The 24,393-nt window shown below is 40.9% G+C and overlaps 1 protein-coding gene across 9 annotated transcripts in view; it reads left to right on the top strand.

The window, feature by feature from the left end:
* TRIM33 (tripartite motif containing 33) overlaps positions 1-24,393 on the top strand; it is a 68,025-nt gene that overhangs the window by 15,472 nt on the left and 28,160 nt on the right. For 4 of the 9 annotated variants that reach the window (XM_077334969.1, XM_077334971.1, XM_077334970.1 and 1 more), the window contains exons 2-9: positions 10,001-10,119; positions 10,263-10,410; positions 14,058-14,190; positions 15,917-16,033; positions 17,585-17,699; positions 20,402-20,548; positions 22,275-22,392; positions 23,390-23,458. In XM_077334969.1, coding sequence (XP_077191084.1) covers positions 10,001-10,119; positions 10,263-10,410; positions 14,058-14,190; positions 15,917-16,033; positions 17,585-17,699; positions 20,402-20,548; positions 22,275-22,392; positions 23,390-23,458 — 966 coding nt within the window. The remainder of the gene's footprint in view (positions 1-10,000; positions 10,120-10,262; positions 10,411-14,057; positions 14,191-15,916; positions 16,034-17,584; positions 17,700-20,401; positions 20,549-22,274; positions 22,393-23,389; positions 23,459-24,393) is intronic. The other 5 variants (XM_077334973.1, XM_077334976.1, XM_077334974.1 and 2 more) reach the window with 2 other exon arrangements.

The following is a 24,393-nucleotide window of genomic DNA, read 5'->3' as shown; positions in this document are numbered from 1 at the left end:
CCATTTAAGTTCGCACCGACTGCTTCAGTGACTCCATCCAGCCACCTCATTCTCTGTCGTCCCCTTTTTCTTTTGCCTTCAATAGCTCCCAGCATTAGGCTCTCATCCGGGGGGGACATTCCTTCTCATCAGGTGAACATTACTCTTGTTGTTTTTACAAAATTCCAGGTCCATGGATAGGAAATTGAATCTTACACTTCTGATCCAATGCATTGTGGATCCTAATTCTGTCCTGAATTTGGCTAGTAGCAGAGCTCCTAGCCCAGTTAAATCCAAGTGTATAAGGGCATCTCTAGCTCTCCATTCTCACTCTGAGGGAGAGGGCATGTTAGCAATGGAAGATTTCCAACATTTAGTCAAGGAGGTAGGACTTGATTGTCTAGTTCCTGCTTCCACTAGTGGTGGGGGAACACACTTCTCCTCTGTTTGTTTTCTTCCTGGGAATGTGTGCAGGCTTTCTGAGACATTTTCTAAGATAGACATTGTCTTACCTGCCGATACTTTTCTCAGTTTATACTCACTTGTTGCAGATCTTTACAGTACTCTGACTGGTGCTATAGCAAAACTATCTCAAACCTATGCAGGGGAATCAAACCATCTCAAACTATCCTTTGCAGGGAAATGGCTTCTTATGCTACTTCTCCATGCAGGAAAGCAACTGGAGGAAGCATATGTGATGGCCATTCATAGTCCTGGTATGGAATATAGTATGGGGAAATAGATTTTAAAGCTCAGCAGTTATTGGCACAATACTAGGTAGGACAAATAGGATTCCCTCTATAAGGGAGGAACCCACAATGCACCCATGATTCCCACAACAGTATTGAAATGGCTTAACTTTTATTCCATAGACACAGTAAATGCATCCAGGAGTCAGCACAGACTAGTTTGGGGGCCTCAATGTCTGTATGGGCCAGCCTTTCTCAACTTTTTTACCGTTGAGCAACCCCTGAAACATTCTTCAGGCTTCGAGATACCCCATAAATGGTGCAGCCATACAGGAAATAGTTGGGAAGCAGAGCTGTATACATGCCCACCTAGAGCTCCTCCACTTCCCACCCTCTCCAGGTTCATCATTCGTGCTTTTGGGAGAGGTGGGTGGGTCAACATGACCATATATGGTCATATCACGCAATAGATATTTAACGAATTAAAAAAATATATAAAATTTAATTAACTCCCACCACTCCCACCCGCTTCAGCCCGCCCGCAAAGGGAACCCCCGGCAGCCGCGCAGAGCGCGGCTGCCGAGGGCTCCCTGCCCAGCGGGCTGATGCTGTGAGAGGCGCAAAGCGCCTCTCGCAGCGTCAGCCCCCTGACACACGGAGCCCCAGCAGCTGCGCTCTGCACGGCTGCGGAGGCTCCGTGGTCCAGCGCCCGCTGCATTTAGCTGCAGCGGGCTTGATTACTAGTATATTTATAAAACCAGAAGGAAAAAGATATGGCGGAAAAACAAGACCCTCGCTTTTCTCGTTCCCCCACCCGAAAACATCTCATAGAGGGGATGGCAGGGAAGAGGGTGCACATGTCACTTACAAACCACTATTCATACCACTGTCCTGGAAAGGACAGATCTCCCTGGCCTACCAGCCTCAACCATAGACGTGGTGGCTCTGTTTTACAGGCCCTGCAAATTCTGGAAGCTCCTGCAGGGTCTGCTACTCTCCCGGGAGCTCATTCCACTAGGTAGGGGCCAGGACTGAAAAGGCCTTGGCCCTGGTTGAGGCCAGTCAGGCTTCCCTGGGGCTGGGAATAGCCAACAACAGGTTGGCTGTAGGGCGACAGGTGGTCCCTCAGATATGTGGGACCCAGACCGCAAAGGGCCTTAAAGGTTATAACCAAAACCTTGAACCGGATCCAGGTGACAACCAGTAGCCAATTAAGTTGCCTTAGCACTGAATGAGAGAGAGCCAAATAAAACTTTTTGGAACACTCAATTTCCCCATTCCTGGTTTGGAATCCTCATTTGGTTGTAGAGCATCTCACTTGGCACCTACTTTACTTCCATGTAGGCTAAAACACATACTTTTACCCTGGATTTTAATTGTTTAAAAGTATGCTGTGTCTTATAGATCAGTGGTCCCCAACCCCTGGTCCGGAGACTGGTACCAGTACATGGATCAGTCGGTACTGGGCCAAGGCTCCTCCTTGTCCTCCTCCCCTGCTGCTGCCTCGAGGGCTGCCCTGCCACTCTGTTGCTAGCTCACCTTAGGTGCTCTCCGGCGGCCACCATGGCTGGAGCTCCCCCTTGGTGTGGCACTGCAAAGCTGCTGCTGGCAGCGCCCCCCCAGCGATTGGCTGGAAAGGCAAGTGGAGCAGGGGCTCAGGCAGCGGTGGCGACATCCCTCGGCAAAGGACTCCCCCCCCCCCAGGCCTCAGTAAAATTGTCAAGCGTTGACCGGTCCCCGGTGATAAAAAGGTTGGAGACCACTGTTATAGAAAGTTTTTATGATGCTAATGTCTAATGGTTTCATTATTATACAATGACTTTTAATTATATGCCATCTTGTGCAGGATTCAGAAGAGGCAAATAGAAATATTTTATATGAATAAAGAAGAAATTATAATGTGTAGTTCAAATATGATCACAAACTCGGGGTTTCTGCCAGAACATAAATCTTTCGCCATCAGGCTTTCTATAGATGGATGAACCATGCTGTAAAATTCTGTATTGCTTGTATGATTTTTGTTCCAGAATTTGTAGAGGCAGTGGTATACAATTTAGGCTATGGCTTAACTGTGATTTGTCAAGCAGTAGTTATTTTATTATTAAATACTTTACCTGTACTCATAATTGAAGTGTCCTACAAACCATTAAATTAAAAACACATAAAAGGAAGCAAGAAATATCAGCAATAAATATATATTACAGCAATACAGTGAAAGAACAGTCGCAATAAACCGTTGAGTAGCAGTAGCAGCAAGATTAAAAGGCAAAGCAAACATGTTTCCATTTTGCTGCATATATGGTTATATCTGCAGTAACCATATATAAGAACCTATGTTTTTGTGAACTGCAGCTGAATTAAAGATTGTCTGGTTTAGCAAAGAATTATCATATGGCTGTATTTGGATGCTGTGACACAGTCTACTAATGTAACAGGATTAACTTTTGCTTATATATTCCCACTGTCATGATGGTCAGTACATGGTCTGAGGAAGAGTGCTTGCACTCAAAATCTCATACCTTGAATAAATATTTGTTGGTCTTAAAGGTGCCACTGGACTCTGATTTTGTTTTGTTGTAATACACCAAGCTGAAAAGCTGAAGATTGCCACTTTGTGTCAGGATCTGCTGCTGCAGCATTCCACCAAGGTTTGAGTGGGGAGGGGGCTTTGTTGCTCAGACCTGGGAAAGATGCATTCTTTTGCTCGTCTGTGTTCCCTCACTTTGTGCTATGCCTTTGATCTGTTTTACAGACTAATTTCTAGAGTTATGTTGACAGGATGAGGGAGAAGTGGAGTGTTAACTGTAGCAACCTTGAGTGTTGAAAGTGGCACCTAGGTTTTATTGGACCATTTGCTCTCCTGGGAAAGTAGTGACTTGTCTTTTCTAAATTGGGGCATGTTAATGTGTCATTAAGAGCCTCTTGTGGCACAGAGTGGCAAGCAGCCAAAATGTTGTCTGAAAGCTCTGTCCTTAAGGCTGGGAGTTCAATCCCAGCAGCCGGCTCAAGGTTGACTCAGCCTTCCATCCTTCCGAGGACGGTAAAATGAGTACCTAGCTTGCTGCTGGGGGGTAAAACGGTAATGACTGGGGAAGGCACAGGCAAGGCCACCTGTATTGAGACTGCAATGAAAACGCTGGAGAGCGTCACCCCAAGGGCCAGACGTGACTCGGTGCTTGCACAAGGGATATCTTTAACTTTACCCTTAGTGTGTTATTGGGTGTGCACCAAGTGGGGAATGTATTGATCTGTATGTAGCTAGCAAATCAGTTTCAATAAGAAACCTCATGTACCTCATGTCACTTTATCAATAAACTATTTTTGGTGCTATGCCAAACCTGGTTCATTGAAGAGTGGTGGGGATGTGACAGAGCAACATTTGGCTTAAAGATGGCTGCACAGGCCAGTTTTGTTAGCTACTGTAAAGCACAGCTATATCTTTCAGTAGTGCATTCCCTTTCTTTTTGGAAAATTTACTTTAGAAAATAAAGGACTAATCTATAAATTTGCGGAGTTTTGCACTTCATCCTTTTTTAATGTAGTAGTATTGCACAGATAGTTTCTCATAATGTAAGTACATTTTCCATTTAACAAGGCGAACAAATGGGTTTGATCAAAATAGTTTCTAATCTCATTTATTTCTAAGCACTATGTTTCTAACACATATAGTACTGCATCTCATATCCCCTTTCCCGCTATGTCATCTTTGCCAATAAGCACCTATAGTCCCTTGCCTTTTCATGAAGCCTTCTTTCTACACATCGGCAACCTCCCTTTATCTGCCCGTTAGTGTGCGGCTTTCTCTCCTTCTGTAGTGTTCAGGGCAGAGCCTGATGCTTTTGCTCTACCCAGGGTTTCTGGGATTCACAAATATAATGCCAATAAGTACAGAAATACATAGGAACAGGGTCTACAAACTGCTTTGGAGTTAGATATCTGAAGGTCCAGTCCAGTGGTCAAGGTAGAGGATCAGGGATCCAATTCCAGGACTTGGGAACAAATACAGGATACAGGAGTCTGGGCCCTAGTTTTCAGGAGGAAGCACAGATTAGCACAGACAGGGTACAAAGCAGCAGGGTCAAGGTAGAGTTTAGCTAGTTAAAGAGGTCAGAGCACAAAATGATGGTAAACAAGGTTGCTTCTACAACAAGCCTTGCTCATTGTGTTTCTTTTACCACCTTTTGCCAACTCATCCCTTGAGGGGCAGATGTCGCTCCTTTCAGTTGCATTCATCTTCATACAGGTGTGGGTATTTTACTGTTTCCCTATCAGTATGACGTTCCTGGTCCTGTAAGGGCCAAAGCCTCCATTCAAGGAACTAATGCTGACCAGCCAAGCAGGCACTCTTAGGTCTCTCCTGATCTACCAATCATTCTCTTCTATGTTCTGCTGGCTCTAGAGAGGCTGGTGGAGAAGCAGGTCTTTCTTCTCCTGAAACATCAAACAGCTCAGCTGTGACCGGAAAGCATTCTTACTTCTCTATGCTTCCACTGTTGGGTCTGCCAGGAACCCAAAGCAGCTACATCATCCTTTCCTCTCCTGCATTTTATGTTCACAACAGCCTGTGAAGTCAGGCTGAGAATGTATGACTGGTCACCCAGTAAGCATCCATGACAAAAGCTGCTACTTAAACTTGGTCTCAGATCGTACTCTGAAACTCTAACCAGTTCACCTGCTTGTATGGTGTGGCTGCTGTTAAATAGTAATAAGCAGCTGGGCCAGCATGTGTAATATGATTTATTTGGTGCTAGCTCATCCAGTCAGTGGCTGCTGGTGGCTCTGTCCCCAATTTTCTTTTAAAATTCAGATTATTCTGCAAACTTGTGGCTTTTTCTGGTTTGTGAAAAGATCTCTTTCCATTGCCCCAATCTCTGAATTTGTCCGCACATTGGGTCATGTTGAGAATTGGCTATGTAGGTAAACTTAGGTTTGATATGGCATTTCATATGGTGAGATCTGGACCCTCACTCCCAATGAGAGAAAGAGCTCTTCACTGCTAGTTGGACAGGAGGGGAGGGGAATGAGAACTCAATGTATTCCCATCTTGCTGTGTTTACAGTTAGTGTTAAGGTTTTTAAGTGGTTCTAGGGGTTTACTGTTTTTTACTGTTTTATTGTAAACAGCCACGAGTTCTAATGGAGAGTGGTGGTATACAAATTTGAAAATAAATAAATTAAATAAATATTTGGGTGTGTGTAGGTTTTTTAACCAATATTTTTCAGTTGGAATATATTGGCACTGAAAAGATTTCCAATTTTTTAAAAAAAATCCTGGATCCTAATGGTACACAGATGTGGAATAATGAAAAATACTGTTTAATTAAAATCCAACTCCGATCTTGGGGCTGTATTGGCTTCTCCTGCATCCAGGTTTAAACCATGCTCCACAAAAAGCCACCCCCCGGGGGGGGGGTACAGCTGGTCCTTAGGCTGTCTTTTGTAGTTCCTTTAAACATTAAAAGAGACTGCAGTAGAAACCAAACAAATAGCTGAGAGGTGGAATCTCTGCTGTTTTCTGATCTAGCCACTAATTCCTGAACATATCTGAGATTCCCTCTCCCTGCCCCCAGATTTCCCGAGAAAACCCAGATACATTTGGGAGACTGAAATATACTGGGGAAATGCAGATAAGTATTTTTGGGTTATATATTTTTGGCTGTGGTAGATCCAAATGCACATCTCTTTTGCATATGTTCCCACCAAATTTCAGTTTTTAGGAAACCTGCATTCTCATTATTTTAGATTTTCCAGATATTTTGTATTCCTAGGCAAGACTTTTAATATTTATTTCAAACTAGTTATAGTCATTTCATATGTTTCATGCTGATCGCTGGTAAGAGGCTGTTAATATTCCCTTCATTGTGCAAGAATACTTGTGAGGACTGAACTCATATATTCCCAGGGGAGACATAACATTTTATCTCTGCCCCACCCCATACTGCATGATGTTGATTTTTAATTAAGGTACTAAAAAAGTCTGATTAAAATTATTTAAATTACACTTCCCATTTTAATTCACATTCCTTCTGAACAAATGTGAGTATAATTTGGTTTTGCAACAGTCATACTGATTTTAAATGAAATAAATTTATTATCCATGATCCTAATCTAAAACTTGGAGCACTTGTGACTTTTCCTCTGCAAAACTTCATTTAGGGACAGAGGTTGGAAGAAAATTGCATAATTAATGATTTTCTGTGCAGTTCATTCTCTGTACATTCAAGAAGGGAAAATAAGACCACCTGAAGACTAGGACCGCACAATGTCCCTGCGACAATAAAGGGCAGCACAAATCATTACAAGACATTGGGCACTTCTTAAATTTTAACTCTTATATTTGATATGATTTGTTAGCTGCTTTGAGCAAATTATATGAATAATAAACAATACCTTGAGCATCCATACTTACAGTAGAAATAGTTATGTTTTTTAAATATAGCAAGTACCATGACTTTTGGAAAGAAACTTGCAGCAGATTCTGGGTGTTTAAGATTTGGCCGTCTCTTCTTATTTGCCTAAAGGCTGGTTTTGCTGAAGTCAAAAGGTTGCCTGCATCAGCAATTTGATATATTAGTTTTGTAGTATTTGCTGAGACCACTGTGACTATCTGAATCAGATATAATGACCTCATATTGCTTACAATTTAGTCTTTCTTTAAGAACTTTTTAAATACTTCTTTAATTTGTGTTTTGTTTTTCATATTTGATTAGTCATAACAGATTACCTGGCAACCAAAGCATTTATTAGTTGAATGTTTTTGAGTTAATTGTCTCCTCTTCACTTCTATGTGAGCTTCCACAGGGGTTAATTATGGGAGTAGAATGACTCTTAAATTCACAATTAATGTAGTTTGCTGTAGCAGTTTAAAGTCAAGTTAGTCAGATCAGCCCATTCTCTGATTAAGATTTTAAGAAGAGTTGGTTTTTATTCCCTGCTTTTTACTACCTGAAGGAGTCTCAAAGTGGCCTACAATCACCTTCACTTCCTCTCCCAACAACAGACAGCCTGTGAGGTAGGTAGGGCTGAGAGAGCTCTGGCAGAACTAGCCTAAGGTCATCCAGCTGGTTGCATTTGTCGGAGTGGCAATGCTCCTGATTAGAGGCAGCCACTGTTAACCACTTCACCAAGCTGGGGCATGTGCTAATGATTACGGAGCCATAGGCCTTCTGCTTTGTTTCCCATGGGCATAGATGCAAAACATTTCTCTTGAGGTCAGGAAGAAAACTCATCAGGCACCCTACAGTTAAATTGCCACTTAGATTTGGAGATGTATAACATCGCAGTATGTAATTTAACACAGGTTTTCTTAGTCCCCCAGAAATGTTAGGTGCTGCTTAGGGACAGACTAATAGCTGAAGTCTGTAGCTTTGTAAATGTTTTCTTTCAAGCTTGATGTTGTACCAAATACTTTTCATTGAATGTTTTTCATGCAATGTCACACTGAAGTTATATATATGCGAATTAGCTTTGAACCTTCCATTATGGAAGAACACTGTGTTGTGAGGCAGATTGGTGCTTTCTGGAAAAATCCAGCCCTTGGAGGGATGCTCCCTCCCCACTTAGTTGCACTTAGAAATATGAGGAATTGTCAGCAGGGCTGGGAATTGACTTGGCCTGCCACCATGCTCCTTATCAGAATGGCTCTTCAACAAAATTGGATGCTGCCTAGCCGATTATCTGACAGCACTGTATACATGTGTGTGAAAAAATTGGGAACCCCTACCACCATGACTGGAATAATAGAAAGTTTGGGGAGCAATAACCCACCCTCATAAAATACTTTCTTTTGATTAAGGAGTGAAATACTTTTTTGTAGACTGTAGACATAGAGAACGTATTATTATTATTATTATATTATTTAAATGTGACAAATATTGTCACCTATTAATTTTCTATATGCATGTTGCAAAATCAAGTATAAATCAAGAATACTGTATCTTCTAGTACAGCTGTGACTTTCTTTCCAAATAACACCTTCTCTTCCTTGCTAAAAATCAGTGTTTTCTAGGTTTGGCTTACATTTTCCTGCCTCTTAGATAGCAAAAATTAAGCTACATGTGCTAAGGTAGTATAGAGGTGCATCCATGTGCATCTAATATATTTAACAGTCTTGTTTGTATTAAATTTCCTAATTATGCCAAATAGGGCCACTTTATATGTAAAAAATGATGCACTTTCTATTAAAGTGGTAAAATTTAGGTTTCATAAGATGGCATTTCACATATTTTGACCCCCAAAATATCTGTATCCTGTGCAAGCACCAGGTCATGTCTGGCCCTTGGGGTAACACCCTCTAGCGTTTTCGTGGCAGACTCGATATGGGGTGGTTTGCCAGTGCCTTCCCCAGTCATTACCCTTTACCCCCCAGCAACAAGCTGGGTACTCATTTTACTGACCTCGGAAGTATGGAAGGCTGAGTCAACAAGGCTTCAAGAAACCAGAAGTGGTGCGATTATGCAGAAAGCACAGTTGGAAAGCATAGCTGTACAAATACATGCCCACCCGGGGGCCCTCCCTTTCCCACCCCTTCCAGGCCCATCATTGGTGATTTTGGGAGCGATGGGTAGATTAACATGGCCATATATAGTCATGTCACCTGATAAATGTTTAACCAATTTTTAAAAATTAACGTACTCCCACTCATCCAGGGACATCAAGAAACCCCAGAGTTTCACAAAACCCTGGTTGAGAAAGCCTGGTCTGAAGCAATAGAACAATGTTTGAGTATAGTGGCACTTGACCTGCAAAGTTTAATTCTAGGTATAAACTTTCATGTGCAAACAAAGCCCTTCATTGAAACAAATTTCCTCAAGCCTTTGTATATGTGTGTGTGTGTGTGTGGAGAGCTAGTTGGAGTCAAGATGCATCATTAACTGGGTGATAAAAATAGCTGAGAATAGATTAAAGTGGTTGGTAAGACTCATGAATGGTAGCAAATTAGCATACAAATTAAGTATGAGAACTAAATACAAATTTAGTATGAGAACTAAAGAACATCGTTGGCATTAGGGTTATACAGTGTTAGAAGATGAGCAGGTGAATAAGCCTGGAAATGGTATAGCTGGTGTTATTAGATCCTGTTATTGTGTTGTCTGGGTGTCTGTGACAGCAAAGTTGACATCTGGGTTTATTGCAAGCTCTGGTACCAGTGTCCATGTTCAAATTAGATGCTGCATTATTGTGGGTGGGGAATTTTGAAATAGGGGGACTGTGTGCTCCTCAGTACTTGTGAAAGAGCTGCCATTATCCAGTAGTTGTAAGTTGCTGATGATGCATTGAACTGTTTTGAGTTGAAAGCAGAAAAGTATAAGCAATTTCTTCTTTTGTTTGCAGTTGGTGTGATCAGGTGTCCAATATGTCGCCAGGAATGCAGACAAATAGATTTGGTAGATAATTACTTTGTGAAAGACACATCTGAAGTACCAAGCAGCTCTGATGAGAAATCTGAACAGGTATGATTTGCTATTCTTTTTAACTTCGTTTGTAGTTTGCATAGATAATGGAATTTAATAATGCTACTGTCATTTCATGTCACAGTATTCCATGTTACAATATCTGCAGATAAATCTTTGTAATTAATTTTTCCTGCTTTCAGGTGTGTACCAGCTGTGAAGATAATTCCAGTGCTGTTGGTTTCTGTGTAGAATGTGGGGAATGGCTGTGCAAAACATGCATAGAAGCCCATCAGCGAGTAAAATTTACTAAGGATCATATGATCAGAAAGAAGGAAGATGTTTCTTCAGGTAAAATTTCTGCTTAGAATCATAGAATCATAGAGTTGGAAGGGGCCATACAGGCCATCTAGTCCAACCCCCTGCTCAACGCAGGATCAGGCCAAAGCATCCTAAAGCATCCAAGAAAAGTGTGTATCCAACTTTTGCTTGAAGACTGCCACCTCCTTAGGCAGCCTATTCCACTGCTGAACTACTCTGACTGTGAATTTTTTTTCCTGATATCTAGCCTATATTGTTGTACTTATAGTTTAACCCCATTAGTGCGTGTCCTCTCCTCTGCAGCCAACAGAAACAGCATCCTGCCCTCCTCCAAGTGACAACCTTTCAAATACTTAAAGAGGGCTATCATGTTCCCTCTCAATCTCCTATTCTCCAGGCTGAACATTCCCAAGTCCCTCAACCTATCTTCATAGGGCTTGATTCCTTGGCCCCAGATCATCTTCATCGCTCTCCTCTGTACCCTTTCAATTTTATCTACGTCCTTCTTGAAGTGAGGCCTCCAGAACTGCACACAGTACTCCAGGTGTGGTCTGACCAGTGCTGTATACAATGGGACTATGACATCTTGTGATTTTGATGTGATGCCCCTGTTGATACAGCCAAAAATGGCATTTGCCTTTTTTACCGCTGCGTCACACTGCCTGCTCATATTTAGTTTACAATCCACAAGTACCCCAAAGTCTCGTTCACACACAGTGTTACCTAGAAGCGTATCCCCTATCCAGTAGGCATGCTTTCCATTTTTCTGACCCAGATGCAGAACTTTACACTTATATGTTTATTAATTTGCATCTTGTTCTCATTTGCCCATTTTTCCATTGTGTTTAGATCTCGTTGAACTCTGTCTCTATCTTCTGGAGTATTTGCTAGTCCTCCCAATTTGGTGTCATCTGCACCAACTCATCTAGATCATTAATAAATATGTTAAAAGGTAACGGGCCGAGCACCGAGCCCTGAGGTACCCCGCTACTCCCCTCCCTCCGGTCTGATGAAATACCATTGACAACAACTCTTTGAGTGCGGTTCTCTAACCAATTCCCTATCCACCTAACTATCTGAAAATCCAGATTGCAGTCCTTCAATTTATCCATCAGAACATCATGGGGAACCTTATCAAAAGCTTTACTAAAATCCAAGTAAACGACATCAACCGAATTTCCACGATCCAGCAAACCTGTCACTTGTTCAAAAAAGGAAACCAGGTTGGTCTGACAGGACCTGTTGGAGACAAATCCATGCTGACTTCCTTGGATCACCAAATTGTCCTCCAGATGTTTGCAGATTGCTCCCTTTAATAACTGCTCCATTATCTTCCCCACAACAGAGGTCAGACTCACTGGTCTGTAGTTTCCCAGGTCATCCTTCCTCCCTTTTTTGAAGATCGGAATAACGTTTGCTTTCTTCTAGTCCTCTCGGACATCTCCAGTCCTTAAAGAGGTTCCGAAGATGATGGACAAGGGTTGTGCAAGTTCTCTGGAAAGTTGGGTGCATTTCATCTGGCCCAGGGGATTTGAACTCATCCAGTGCAGCTAAATGCCTCTCAACAACCTCTCTGTCCATGTCAACCTGCCACCCAGACACTATCTCTTGGCTACTGCCATCTCTAGTTGTGCCTAAACCCTTTGACCTGTGGGGAAAAACAGATGTAAAATAGGCACTAAGCCTTTCTGCTTTCTCTGCATCTTCCGTTAGAGTTTGTCCATCCGCACCCAACAGTGGGTCTATCGCCTCCTTTATGTTTGCTCCTCACATAAGTAAAAAATCTTTTCTTGTTACAGTGGGCTTCCCTGGCCAATCTTAGCTCACTCTCAGCTTTGGCCTTTCTGATGATTGATCTACAGTGCCTAGTAACCTGTAGGTACTCTTCTTTAGAGCTCTTTCATTCCCTCCATTTCCTGAACATTTTCCTTTTCTTTCTTAGTTCCTCTTGATGTTCTCTGTTCATCCAAATAGGCTTCTTAGAGCTCCTGCAGTGTTTTCGTCTTTCTGGGATAGTCATTGATTGAGCATGCAATAGCTCTTGTTTGTGTAGTGCCCACCTGTCACATGCTCCCTTCCCTTCCAGCATTCTCGTCCATGGTATGACACTCATCATGTCTCTGAGTTTATTAAAGTTTATTAAAGTTTGCCCTACGAAAATCTAACATCCGCGTCTGGCTACAAGAATCTAACATCTGCGTCTTCTTCTAATCTTCGAGTTACTATCTGTTTAAGTAAAGTTGTAACTGGGAGCCAGCTTGGTGTAGTGGTTAGGAGTGCGGACTTCTAATCTGGCGAGCCGGGTTTGATTTCCCACTCTCCCACAGCTGGGTGACCTTGGGCTTACTACAGCACTGATAAAGGTGTTCTGACCAAGCAGTAATAGCAGGGCTCTCTCAGCCTCACCTACCTCACAAGGTGTCTGTTGTAGGGAGAGGAAAAGGAAGGTGATTGTAAGCCGCATTGAGACTCCTTCTGGTAGAGAAGAGTGGCATATAAGAAACAACTCTTCTAAATCATTTTATATGTTGAAAGTAGATAAGTCACGTCTATGCTTTGGTAAAAAGATGAACTACATATATCCAGTTTGCTTTTGATGAAACCACAAAGCTGAATGTGTTATTTCAGAAATGACCGTAATTGCAGATTTTTTTCTATTTGTACTAATCTCATGTTTAAAAATATGGATGAGAGCAACATTGTAGGGAATCAAGAGGCAGTGGTGGAGAAGCACTGATGATTTCTAGAGCTCTTGTAGATATGTGATCTAATACTGTTACTTAGCAAGATGGCACAGAGGAAGAAGACAAGATGAGTTTATCTGCCTCAGGGTGCAGGGTGGTGGAAATATTTAAATCAATTATGGCTACTCAGGAGCAAGAACAAGTAGGGAGTAGAAAATTGGGAGAGCAGGGCTAATAAGTGAGGAGTTATGGCTTGGGATAAGGAAAAATTGCATGGAGAAGGCAAAAGAGCAGAGGACAACACTTTTGTGACAACCACTGCACAAGTAATCTGTTAGGAGCAACAGGTGGATTAGGAATAGATATGGCATTAAAGGAGATAAAATTGATGGTCAGAATAGTTCTTACTGAAGAAAAGGTGATGCATGTGAGGCATTGGCTCAAAGCGGTTGGCTTTGGAAATAAAAGAGGCAGCTGGCTAAAATAGATTATCAAATGAACCTTGAAATCAAGGAGCAAGATAGGAATGTATCCAGGGAAGAATACAGGCTAGAAATCGAAGTATGAGGTGAAAGTTGAAAGGGGGATGGGGGCAAGGTAGACCAGCAGTACTTGAAATATAAATGGGAGTAAGCAGCTTTGTTAAAATGAGTTTAAAAGATGACAAACAGTAGGATAGATTGGGCAGAGGTTAGAAATAGCATAATTTAGTCATGAGAAGTCACCACTGCCATTGCAGCATTCAGGTTGTGTGGTAGGGGAAGAATCTTTTAATGGAGAGCTAAACAATGGTGACGGTGTTAGGGAGAGGTAGAGATGAATTCTTGTGAGGATAAACTGCTGGAATGATTTAACTGGGGAAAATAACTGTGATAACTGGATCAAGGAACTTCTGTTGTTCTAGCCAGCTGTCCATGTCTCGTTAATGGGGATTACATCCTAAAATTGGACTCTATTGCACCCATTTTGATGCATGTTTTTCCATTGATGCAGAGGCTGTTGGAGCATCTGGTCAACGTCCCGTGTTTTGTCCTGTCCACAAACAAGAACAACTAAAACTTTTTTGTGAAACCTGCGACAGATTGACATGCAGAGACTGTCAGTTATTGGAACACAAAGAACATAGGTATACATATCCTTGTCTTCCATGCTTTCCTTTCTCAGAGTGGATGAATTTTAAAGACGTTATCCCTTTCTGTCTTACTACTCTGGCAGTCAAAAAGACTTGAAGGTGGTACATTGAGCTCTTTCTAACTGCTCATTCTGGTGATAGCGATATCTCCTAATTAAGAAAATCTTAGTCATAAGAATCAGTGAATGATTCAGTTAAACTTGCATATAAATGAATGTGAAGAAAAACTATATTTTGATTATATATTTTAGAATCATTCTCTCCTGAGTGGGCCTAATTAGAGGTACCTGTAATAGTCCCAAGGGGTTTTAATCAATCTGTTACTTGACTGAAATGTTGCAGCATTAAAAATGAGATATTCTTACAGCTGATTATTGTACTTCCAGGAGAGCCTAGTTGGCAGGTCTGGTAAACAAAGAGATATACGGGTGGCAGATTGTTGGAGCTCTCGTAGTATTTCAGTAGATTGACTTAGCCTGTTTCAGAAACTTTATCAATCAGCTGATGGAATCAGCATTGGTATTGTCATAGTTGAACTAGCAATAGTTCAACTATTATACAAGGTCAGTTCACAGATTGAAATAATGTTGAATAGTTGTAAATTAACAAAGTTTCCAAGATGTAATGTCGTTTGTGATATCTAGCTTAGGTTAATAAAACAGTCTCCTAGAATGCATGAAACATGTTGCTCTAAATTATTTGCAGATAAATGTGTACATAGATGTATGAAAATTATGGAAGGGTCAGTTTGTGTAATTTGGAAGCCTCTTACATGTGAAGGTTTTCTGAAATGGATACCATTTGGGCTTTGGTTTTCTTTTGCTTGTTCATGAGCAAAAGAGATCTGTAGTTATACATATTCAGTGATTGTGCTTTTTCTTACTCAGAAATCATAGTCATGTAAGAAAACTGTCACATATGAAGTTATCACTGCAATTGATAATACTGTAAAGTATTGATTTTTATATTTATATTGATTTTAAGAATAACTTTATGCTGCTTCAGTGGATTAACTATTCAAGCACGTGATATCTTAAAATGTGAGGCTATGGAGAAATGTGAATAGTAATATTTGAAAGCTTGGTAATTATATGGGCAGGAATTTAGTTACTTGAATATACGTGCATATTAGGTGTTTAGTGAAGGAAATGAAAATGTGCATATTGGAATTTTTTCCTGTATCATCATAGAACTATAAAATCAGAGTCCAGTAGCACATGCTACTGGACTCTGATTATATTGTACTACTTCAGACCAACACAGCTACTCATTTGAATCTGTTTGCTTTTCAGATAGTCTTTAGGCTGCAGCAGAGCAAAATTACTGTTAGTTTAATGTGCAGATGCTCCTGTAACATTAATATAGCTTTAAGAAGACTGCTTCTTACTTGTAGCCTTACTGGCTTCAGAGAGACTAGATTTTGCTAGTGATGGTTTCATTTATCTCCAGGAGAAACTCATAAAATTGTATTCATGAATTTTCATGTTGAGAAAAAAAATGATTTTTTTTTGTACAGTGCCTGGTAGGTAGGCGTTTTATAAGTAAAACATGGTGCTAAGGCTCTGGATCCAGCAGTAGTCAGTCATAGCAAATCTGGTTTTAAAGACTGCCTTACTAGTGCTTTGTGTATCTATCCTTTTATCATTAACAGACACAAGTTTGAATTGAATTGTCTTGCTGTAGTGTGGCTACATTGTATTTTGTCTTCTCCTTTGGAAAGGTATCAGTTTTTGGAAGAAGCATTTCAGAATCAAAAAGGTGCTATTGAAAATTTGTTAGCCAAACTCCTTGAGAAGAAGAATTATGTTAACTTTGCAGCTACTCAGGTGCAAAATAGGTAGGTGAATTTTCCATAACAATGTTTATTTTAAGACAAGCCAGTCTCTACAGAACTGCTCAGATTTCCTCCTTTGCAAGTTGAGCACCTCATGTCAGTCGCCTTGACATTTTAGCAGGCAAAATTTTCTGTACCAGATTCACAAGAGCTTGCTAAGTGAGTGACAACAGAATGTATCAAGTTATGTGGAAATGCATGCATGTCTGCAAGTGTTGCACCACCACGTAGAAGTGTCTGGGGGCAATGTTCCCTCTTAATTTTCCCCCCTACTGAGAGGAGCAGTTCAGATCCTGCTGTAATCTTAGAATGGGCAATGAGCAGCAGAATAATTTTTTTTTGTGATGGTGAAAGTTTTTTATACCCCGCTTATTACTACCCAGAGTGACTTATAAACACCTTTCCTTTGCTCTCCCCACATCAGACTCCCATTTGGAAGTAGATGTCCGCATTCTTGGACAATATTTGGCTGGGAATCATCTAGTGCTTTGTCCTATCATAGGCAGCTGTTTTATTCTGGCACCCATTGCTCTAAACTCCAGAAGAAATTGCATGCTTGTCAAAGCTTGGACCTTATTTGAGCGCAGATCATCTGCTACTGCTCTGGCTGTTCTACGGATTACATGTAGTGAAACATTACAGAGGGAGACAAAATTTGAGTCCAGTGGCATATTTAAGATTTATTCAAGTCATGAGCTTTCATGTGCATACACACCTCAAATTAGTAAACAGCATCATAAGTCCAAATATGTAATATGATTTATGATGCTCTTTACTAATTTGCTACTAATTTACTTTCTTCTTATATCTGCACCCTTATGATTCCTGTTACATTGTCTGAGGAAGTGTGCACGCACACGAAAGCTCACGCCTTGAATAAATCTTTGTTGGTCTTAAAGGTGCTATTAGACTCAAATTTTGTTGTGCTACTTCAAACCAACTTACACTCCAGTGTTGTAATGGAGTACTGTGGCCATGGCACCTCAGCTGATACAAAGACTGAGCCTTAGACAATAGGCACCCATGTCACTATACTTTCAGAAGAAAAGTGAGGGCAGCTTTGACAGGGAGTGTTCTATGTCCTAAACAGTGTTCCTGATTCCAGGTGGTCTCACTGGCAACCTAAATCTGAAGGCAGAGATGAAGAAAGTTTGAGTGTAGAAATCATGGTTCTGCATTCTGTTTGACACCCAGCAAAAAATTACTGTGGAAGGATTTTAAAGTTCAGTTACTCCTTGCTTCAGACAGCTTAATGACCTGCATATTGGCCATCTGAAATAGCAAATTGTCACTTTGACTAAATGAAAAATTTATCTTGGATTAAGTTGGCCTTACTCTGAATTCTATTTTAATAATATTGGAAGCAGAATAAACATTCCATAAGATGTGAATGGACTATTTCAGATACTTTTTAAAAAGAATGAGTTGCTGTTGCAGTTTATTTTTATATTTACATTTCAGAATTAAATCATGATATGTACTATGTTGAATTTTTTACTCCAGTGACATAGGAAATGTAATATTATGCCCTGACAACAAATTTTTCTTTTCCAGGATAAAAGAAGTAAATGAAACTAACAAACGAGTAGAACAGGAAATCAAAGTTGCTATTTTTACCCTTATTAATGAAATCAATAAAAAAGGAAAATCTCTCTTACAGCAGCTTGAGGTACAGCTAAATTCCAGAGAATGAACACTTCTCTGTTATTTCCATGTTTTTGCCTTTTCTGTTTTGGATGCCCCCACCAATGCGTGGTAGAGTCACTCATGAATTTGCCTTTATCAACATTTGTGTTTTCACCCTCGTCGTATTTTCATGAATTGTAAAAATTCAAATAGCAAAAAGGGCTTGAAAACATGAATCTTGAATATACTGCATTCTCTCTTACACTGTATTAAAAGGTTTGTTAAATACAAGATATATTTCTCAGTTGTGATTCTCTTGCTCTTCAGATTAAGTGTTTTCTCATGCCAGTAAATGCTGATAATCCTGTCTCCTCTTATTCTAAAATGCATAGATGGTAGCTAGGGTAATATTTCTGTGATGCATGTTAATTTCTTGCAGTGTCATCTTTAGCAGAGCTACACCCTTCTATTCTAAACGAATTGAAGAAATTTAGAAGTGTGTAATTATGTTTAGGATTGTATTATGGCTGTCACAGATTAATTTTACTCAGTCTAGAACAGTGGTCCCCAACCTTTTTATCACCGGAGACCGGTCAACGCTTGACAATTTTACTGGGTAGTCTTTTGCCGAGGGACATTGCCGACTGAGCCCCTGCTCCACTTGCTTTCCTGCCGGTGCCCCTGATTTCCCTCTGCTCACTGGGGGGTGCTGCCAGCAGCAGCTGCGTAGTGCCATGCCGAGGGGGAGCCCCAACCGTGGTAGCCACCGGTGAGCCGGTGGCAGAGTGGCAGGGCAACCCCCGAGGCAGCAGCTGGGGAGGAGAAAGAGGAGCCGCAGCCCGGTACCAACTGATCCATGGACCGGTCCCAGTCGCCTGCCTGGGGATTGGGGACCACTCTAGAATATTCTCCTAATCACTGCAATTCTCCATTGCAGCTTTGGTAATCAATGTAACACATTTCACCTTGTCATAGGTGAAATGATTTGTTTGTTTTTAAATTGTTACTTCAAGGAAGGGAGTTCTACAGTTTTGTTGTGTACAGGGATTCAAAATCGGAGCCAGCACCTTGAATTGAGCTTGGAAACAAATTGGAAACCTGTATAGATGGAACAAGACTGAAATGATGGTGGTTCCTATTAACTAGCTGATAGCTAGTTAACTTGAGTGCTAAGCATTGCCACATGTACTAACAATTGCTCAGGCAGGGACTTTTTGGCCCTGGCTCCAGCCTGGTGAAACAACCTCCCAATTGAAATCAGGGCTCTGCAGGATATAAAACAGTTCCACAGGGCTTGCAAGACAGAGTTTTTTTGCCAGGCCTATGGTTGAGGCCCATAGAGCCCCAGCTGAACTGGCCTCCCTGCACAGAATGTATGCAAACAGATACAACAAATAAAATCAGGTAGAGACATCCTGCCCTGGCACTTTATCTCCTCCCACCTTTTGATAGAACAGAATGCCCCCATGCTATTTTAATAATTTAAATTTAAACAAAATCTGTATTATTTAATCTATGATGGACAATGTTTTAATGTATTTCATGATGTAAACAACCCTGATCCCTGGGAAAGGCAATATAAAAATGTCATACATACATACATACATACATACATACATACATACATACATACATACATACATACATACATACATAGCACTTGGTTACCAGCTTGCCCTAAATAAACTGGTTACCAGCTTGCCCTCAATAAACAATGAAGAGCAATAATCTATAGAAGTAAACAATACTTTTAATGATTTCTGATGTTCAGTTTTTTTAAGAGCCATTTTGAGCATCTTCTCATTACAACTGAAAGAAATTATATATACATAAAGGTAAAGGTATCCCCTGTGCAAGCACTGGGTCATGTCTGACCCTTGGGGTGATGCCCTCCAGCGTTTTCATGGCAGACTCAATATGGGGTGGTTTGCCAGTGCCTTCCCCAGTCATTACCGTTTATCCCCCAGCAAGCTGGGTACTCATTTTACCAACCTCGGGAGGATGGAAGGCTGAGTCAACCTTGAGCCGGCAGCTGGGATTGAACTCCCAGCCTCATGGCCAGAGCTTCAGACAGCATGTTGGCTGCCTTACCACCCTGCGCCACAATATAATACAATAATTAAGTTGATAGTATATTTTATGGAATGATGAAGTAAAAAGCAAATATTTGTCATTGTTGTCCTCCACCCCCCAAATAGCCTCTATCAGTTACTGGGTACCTGACATGCTTCTCCCTTGAAGCTGCTGACTTCAAAAGCTGAGGGCTAGTATTTCAAGAAGTGCTGTCAGGGTTTGGGGGATAAGACAACTGTAAACCTTGTTGTGCATGGCCAGTAGGGTTTTGAAACTGAACGGACGTTCAAAAGCAGTTTGGGTCTGCTGTTGAGAAAACGGAAAATAGTTCTTTGAATCCCATTATTGATTTTAAATAAAAATGTTGAAGTGAAATCTTTAAAAACCCATATTTAGCTATTGAAAGTGCCATTGGCTTTTTGTTAGAGCACGTCTGTGAACTTCAGTCTTGCAGATAAATTTGTTTCAGAATACACTTTCTAGGTTCTCATTGATCACAGTGTTACTTCAGCATACCATTCAGAAGTGTAACTGCTAAATAGCAATGATATGTATTAATACAGGAACAGTTATGCCTCAGTTCTTCCACGTTGTAAGATAGAATTTTAATTATCATTAATTGGTTACATTGGGTGTTTTAAATGTTATCCATTGCATGCCTTTTCTTTTCAGACTGTGACAAAAGAGAGACAGATAAAGCTAATACAGCAGCAGAATGATATCAATGGCCTGTCACGGCAGGTGAAACATGTGATGAACTTTACCAATTGGGCTATTGCAAGTGGCAGCAGCACCGCACTGCTTTATAGCAAGCGACTGGTAAGAAACATTCAAACGCTTAACCCAGCATGATTTTTGAGTGTAGTAAGATGCAGGAGAAAAGGGAACTCACTCTTCCCTTAATCTTATAAAAATAAAAAAATACCGGAAATTTGCTTACTTGGGGAGAATGTTTTCCATGTAGGCTTTATTATGAAGTTGGTATTTGCATCACTGTAGAATTTGACATATTTTTATTGGTGGAGGTAGCCTTTATGTTTACATTGCCAAAAATACTATCACCATATACCTGAAGCTGTAGCTTTTGAAGTGCAATGCTCTGGTAGTCTGCCCTCCTCCCTCTGAAAGAGGTTGAGAGGTTGTAGATCTTGATCAGTAATTTATTCTCGTGTTTGTACAAGAGTTTATGTAGGTGGTAGGTTTTTCTGGAGACTGCACTGGTCCATGTATTGGTCAGCTGAGTTGCAAATTGTTGGAGTCTCTGAATAGTTCCTAGATTAGAAGTTATTTGGAATCCTGAATTCCTCTTCTGCATTCATGTGATGAAAATTGAAGGTTTTCTTTTTGTGTTCTACCTGAGATCATTGTGAGGAGTGCAATGAACTGTTTGGTTGCTCCCAATATGAAGGTTTCCTGTCAAACTCTGATGCTGGAGTTTAGGAGACTTGCATAGAGTCAAAGTCACATCTCATGGGCAGGCTGCAGTGAGGAGAAGTAAACTTGCAAAATAACCCTCCCCTTCTATCTGCAATGCTTCTATTAATGTAAGCAATTCCATTGGCAAAGGCCTGATTCTTCATCCTCACTGTAGCTCTTCCCTTCAGGCTGTATAACTTTTCGTCCATAAATCCTGCAACCTTCAGCATCTGGAGAGTTTCTTGAGTTTGCCTTTGGAAAGGGCAGGATGGGAAAGTACTGAATCTGTGTATGTCCTTATATGTCTGCTCCATAGGATCTAAGCCTGTGTTTGTCTTCTGTAGATGTTGCAGATCAGTTTGAGTGTTAGGCAGGAAATGCAGTACTTTATGGTTTTGGCACAGGCATTAGAGTTTATAGCAAGAGTGCTCCTGTCATGTTCTAAGAACTAATTAAACCCTAAACCCAGCTTATCTATGTTGTGGGTTTCCAGTAAGAAAATGATCCTGTGGTTTAAATATTCTCTAGGTTAATAAAAAAGATTTTCTATGAATGAAATGTCAGTAATTTTTAACATTTCAGTAAATTTTCAGTAACTAAAATTGCTAGGGCATGTGAATCTTCATATTTGCACAATCCAGTGTAGAAAAGTTATAGAGCACCTAGTTTCTCAAGGTATTGCTCTCACTGCTTGTGGCTTGCTCTTTCATAGTTGTAAGTAAATCAAAGTTTGAGATAAGTTCAGAAACTTTTCCTTGCATGGTTTGCTTTCTGTTATAGAATAGTTAGTGATATTTGCTTTATGTGTAATTGTTTGAAAGTATATACAGTTAATGTCTGAAATATATAAAGTTAATATTTCAAAAATAAACTTTTGTTCTTGAAGCTACCTTTCCTTGTATTTTATTCTATTAATATGTGCCTTGATTGTGTTTTGACTGACCTTCGTATCCTGCTGTCCCCCCAGGGGTCTCAACATGGGGCAATAGTTTCCCCCAAAGCTTTTAAGAGGGTTAGGATGGAAGCTAGAGTGACTTGCCCAAGCCCACCCTGTGATTTATGTCAACTTTGTCTTGTTGACTCTTTGCACCATGCCATCACTAATCTTAGAGTGTTTGTCTTCTCACAGATCACGTTCCAGCTGCGACATATTTTAAAAGCACGATGTGATCCCGTCCCAGCTGCTAATGGAGCAATACGCTTCCATTGTGATCCCACGTTCTGGGCAAAGAATGTAGTCAACTTAGGTGAGAGGGTGTTCCATTTCTCTGAAAGCTGAATTTAATATGTAAAAATTATTTTTTAAAAATCAGTGGTATGTGAATAGAAAACATTTTCTGTACCAGATTTGGTTTTAGTGATTGAGTAAAAAGGTGATTGAGTAGGGACTTCTGTAGGATGACTTTTCTGTTGCACATTCCAATAACCCTCCTCCCTTCCCGCACTGTCTAGAACAGTTTTTTAAGGGACCTTCTTGAAGTGGGGGAATGCCTTGCCATGTGCACAGGAAGGTGACCACTCAGTGATGATGATTCAAGGACGTAATTTTGATTCATATACAGCTGGATGCCTTTCTCCTGCTTGTACTTTGCATGTGACCCTTAAAGTAGTTCCATTGACTGTTTGGGGGTTCCCTTGGAAACTGGCCCTTCTAAATAGTGGCAATGCACTGGTGTTTCATGCTTGAAGATAGTAGTGCTGGACTATGGATTTTTCCCCCAGGCTGTACATAGCTGGCACAGACTTCTGAGAAAGCCCCGTGATGCTAGCAAGGGTGGTGGGTGGCTATCAGAAGGCGGAGGATCATTAAAGAGAAAGAGAGATGGCGCATGGGGGCTGATTTTCAAGGTCTGACTGGTATAAATAAGTGGAGCTTCCATTTACTGTAAGGGTTGTGGTCTGTGATCAGTAAATTTACTTGAGATGGAAAATAATCTTAAGTCAGTTCAATATATCTGTGTAAGTCACCCTACAGTTCATGTGAGACATCTGTTTTTCATTTGTGAAGGAGAAAGGGAAAAGCAGTGGAAAGAAATGGAAAATGTAGCCTAGAGTTTGGCCCATATGCCTAACAATGTGGGTGCCTCCTTAAAATTGGCTTAAGTTTTACAGGTTGTTAGTAAATAAGCGCTAGATGTTTTGCAAAGCAGATAATAGGTGCCAGCTTGCAAAATAATGTTGCTAATTCTGTATATGGGCACAGTGAGCTTTTAGTTTATAAAGATTTGCTATCCTTTCTTACAGCAGCAAATTTAAAATTAGCAAAAACATGGAACTCAGAAGATTCCTTCAGTGACGCAATGGAGAAACAAGGTGTGTGAGCTCCTTGGAGTAGAGAAGCTCTAGCACCAAATTAGAAACACTAGTCTAGGAACAATAAGATGTCTGACAGTAACATACACATCCCAACATTTTAGCTTTAGCTTTATTAAAGTTCCCATATGTGGTAAATGTATATACTTCCTAGTAACAACAAACATAAAAGAACAGAGCAAAATTATGAGAAGCTAATAATTAAGAGTGCTGAACAAAGGAAAGAGCCTTTAGGTATCTGCAGGAGCTTACATATACATGCTGGGTATCTCCTATGGCCTTCTCTAGCAGTAACCGGTCTCTTTGTGTTAGGGGGCACGTGAGGTTCAAGATTTGCGGCAGCTTGTTCAGTACTGTGAGAGAGTGCTGTTTTAAATTCTCCTTTGCTACAAAGGTAGAGATCAACTTGGTATGCTTTGGACTGGGCATGTGCATTAGAAATTAATGTTAGAAATAAATGAAGACTTAAGAAATGGCAAAAAGAAGCACAACAATCTTTAATTTATGAAGAGTTAATAGTCATGAATGATAAATACATATGATTATGATAGAACTAAGTTCTAGGAAAGTTTTGAAACTTAGAGAACAGTAGAGTTCCTACGGAGAGCTATGAAGGAGCAGATTCACAAGCCCTTGTTCCTTGAGATTATAGGAAAAGTGGACAACCCTGTGACTGTCCCAAGTCTTTGCTCTACCTCGATCTCTTTCCTTACTCCCAAGGGGGTGCCAAAATCGAACTGGTTACTAATTGCAAGCACCTTTGGTGTTCTTCAGCAGCACCCATGGCTGGGGCTCCCCCTTGACGTGGAACTGCGCAGCTGCTGCTGGCAGCGTCCCCCAGTGGGTGGCGGGAAGTTAGGGGCGCCGGCAGGAAAGCAAGTGGAGCAGGGGCTCAGGCGGCATTGGCGTCCCTCGGCAAAAGACTACCCCCCCCC

Source organism: Paroedura picta, chromosome 4, assembly GCF_049243985.1.
Source record: "Paroedura picta isolate Pp20150507F chromosome 4, Ppicta_v3.0, whole genome shotgun sequence".
Lineage (NCBI taxonomy): Eukaryota > Metazoa > Chordata > Lepidosauria > Squamata > Gekkonidae > Paroedura > Paroedura picta.
Note: the sequence above shows the minus strand (reverse complement) of the source record. Positions and strands in the feature narration are given on the sequence as shown.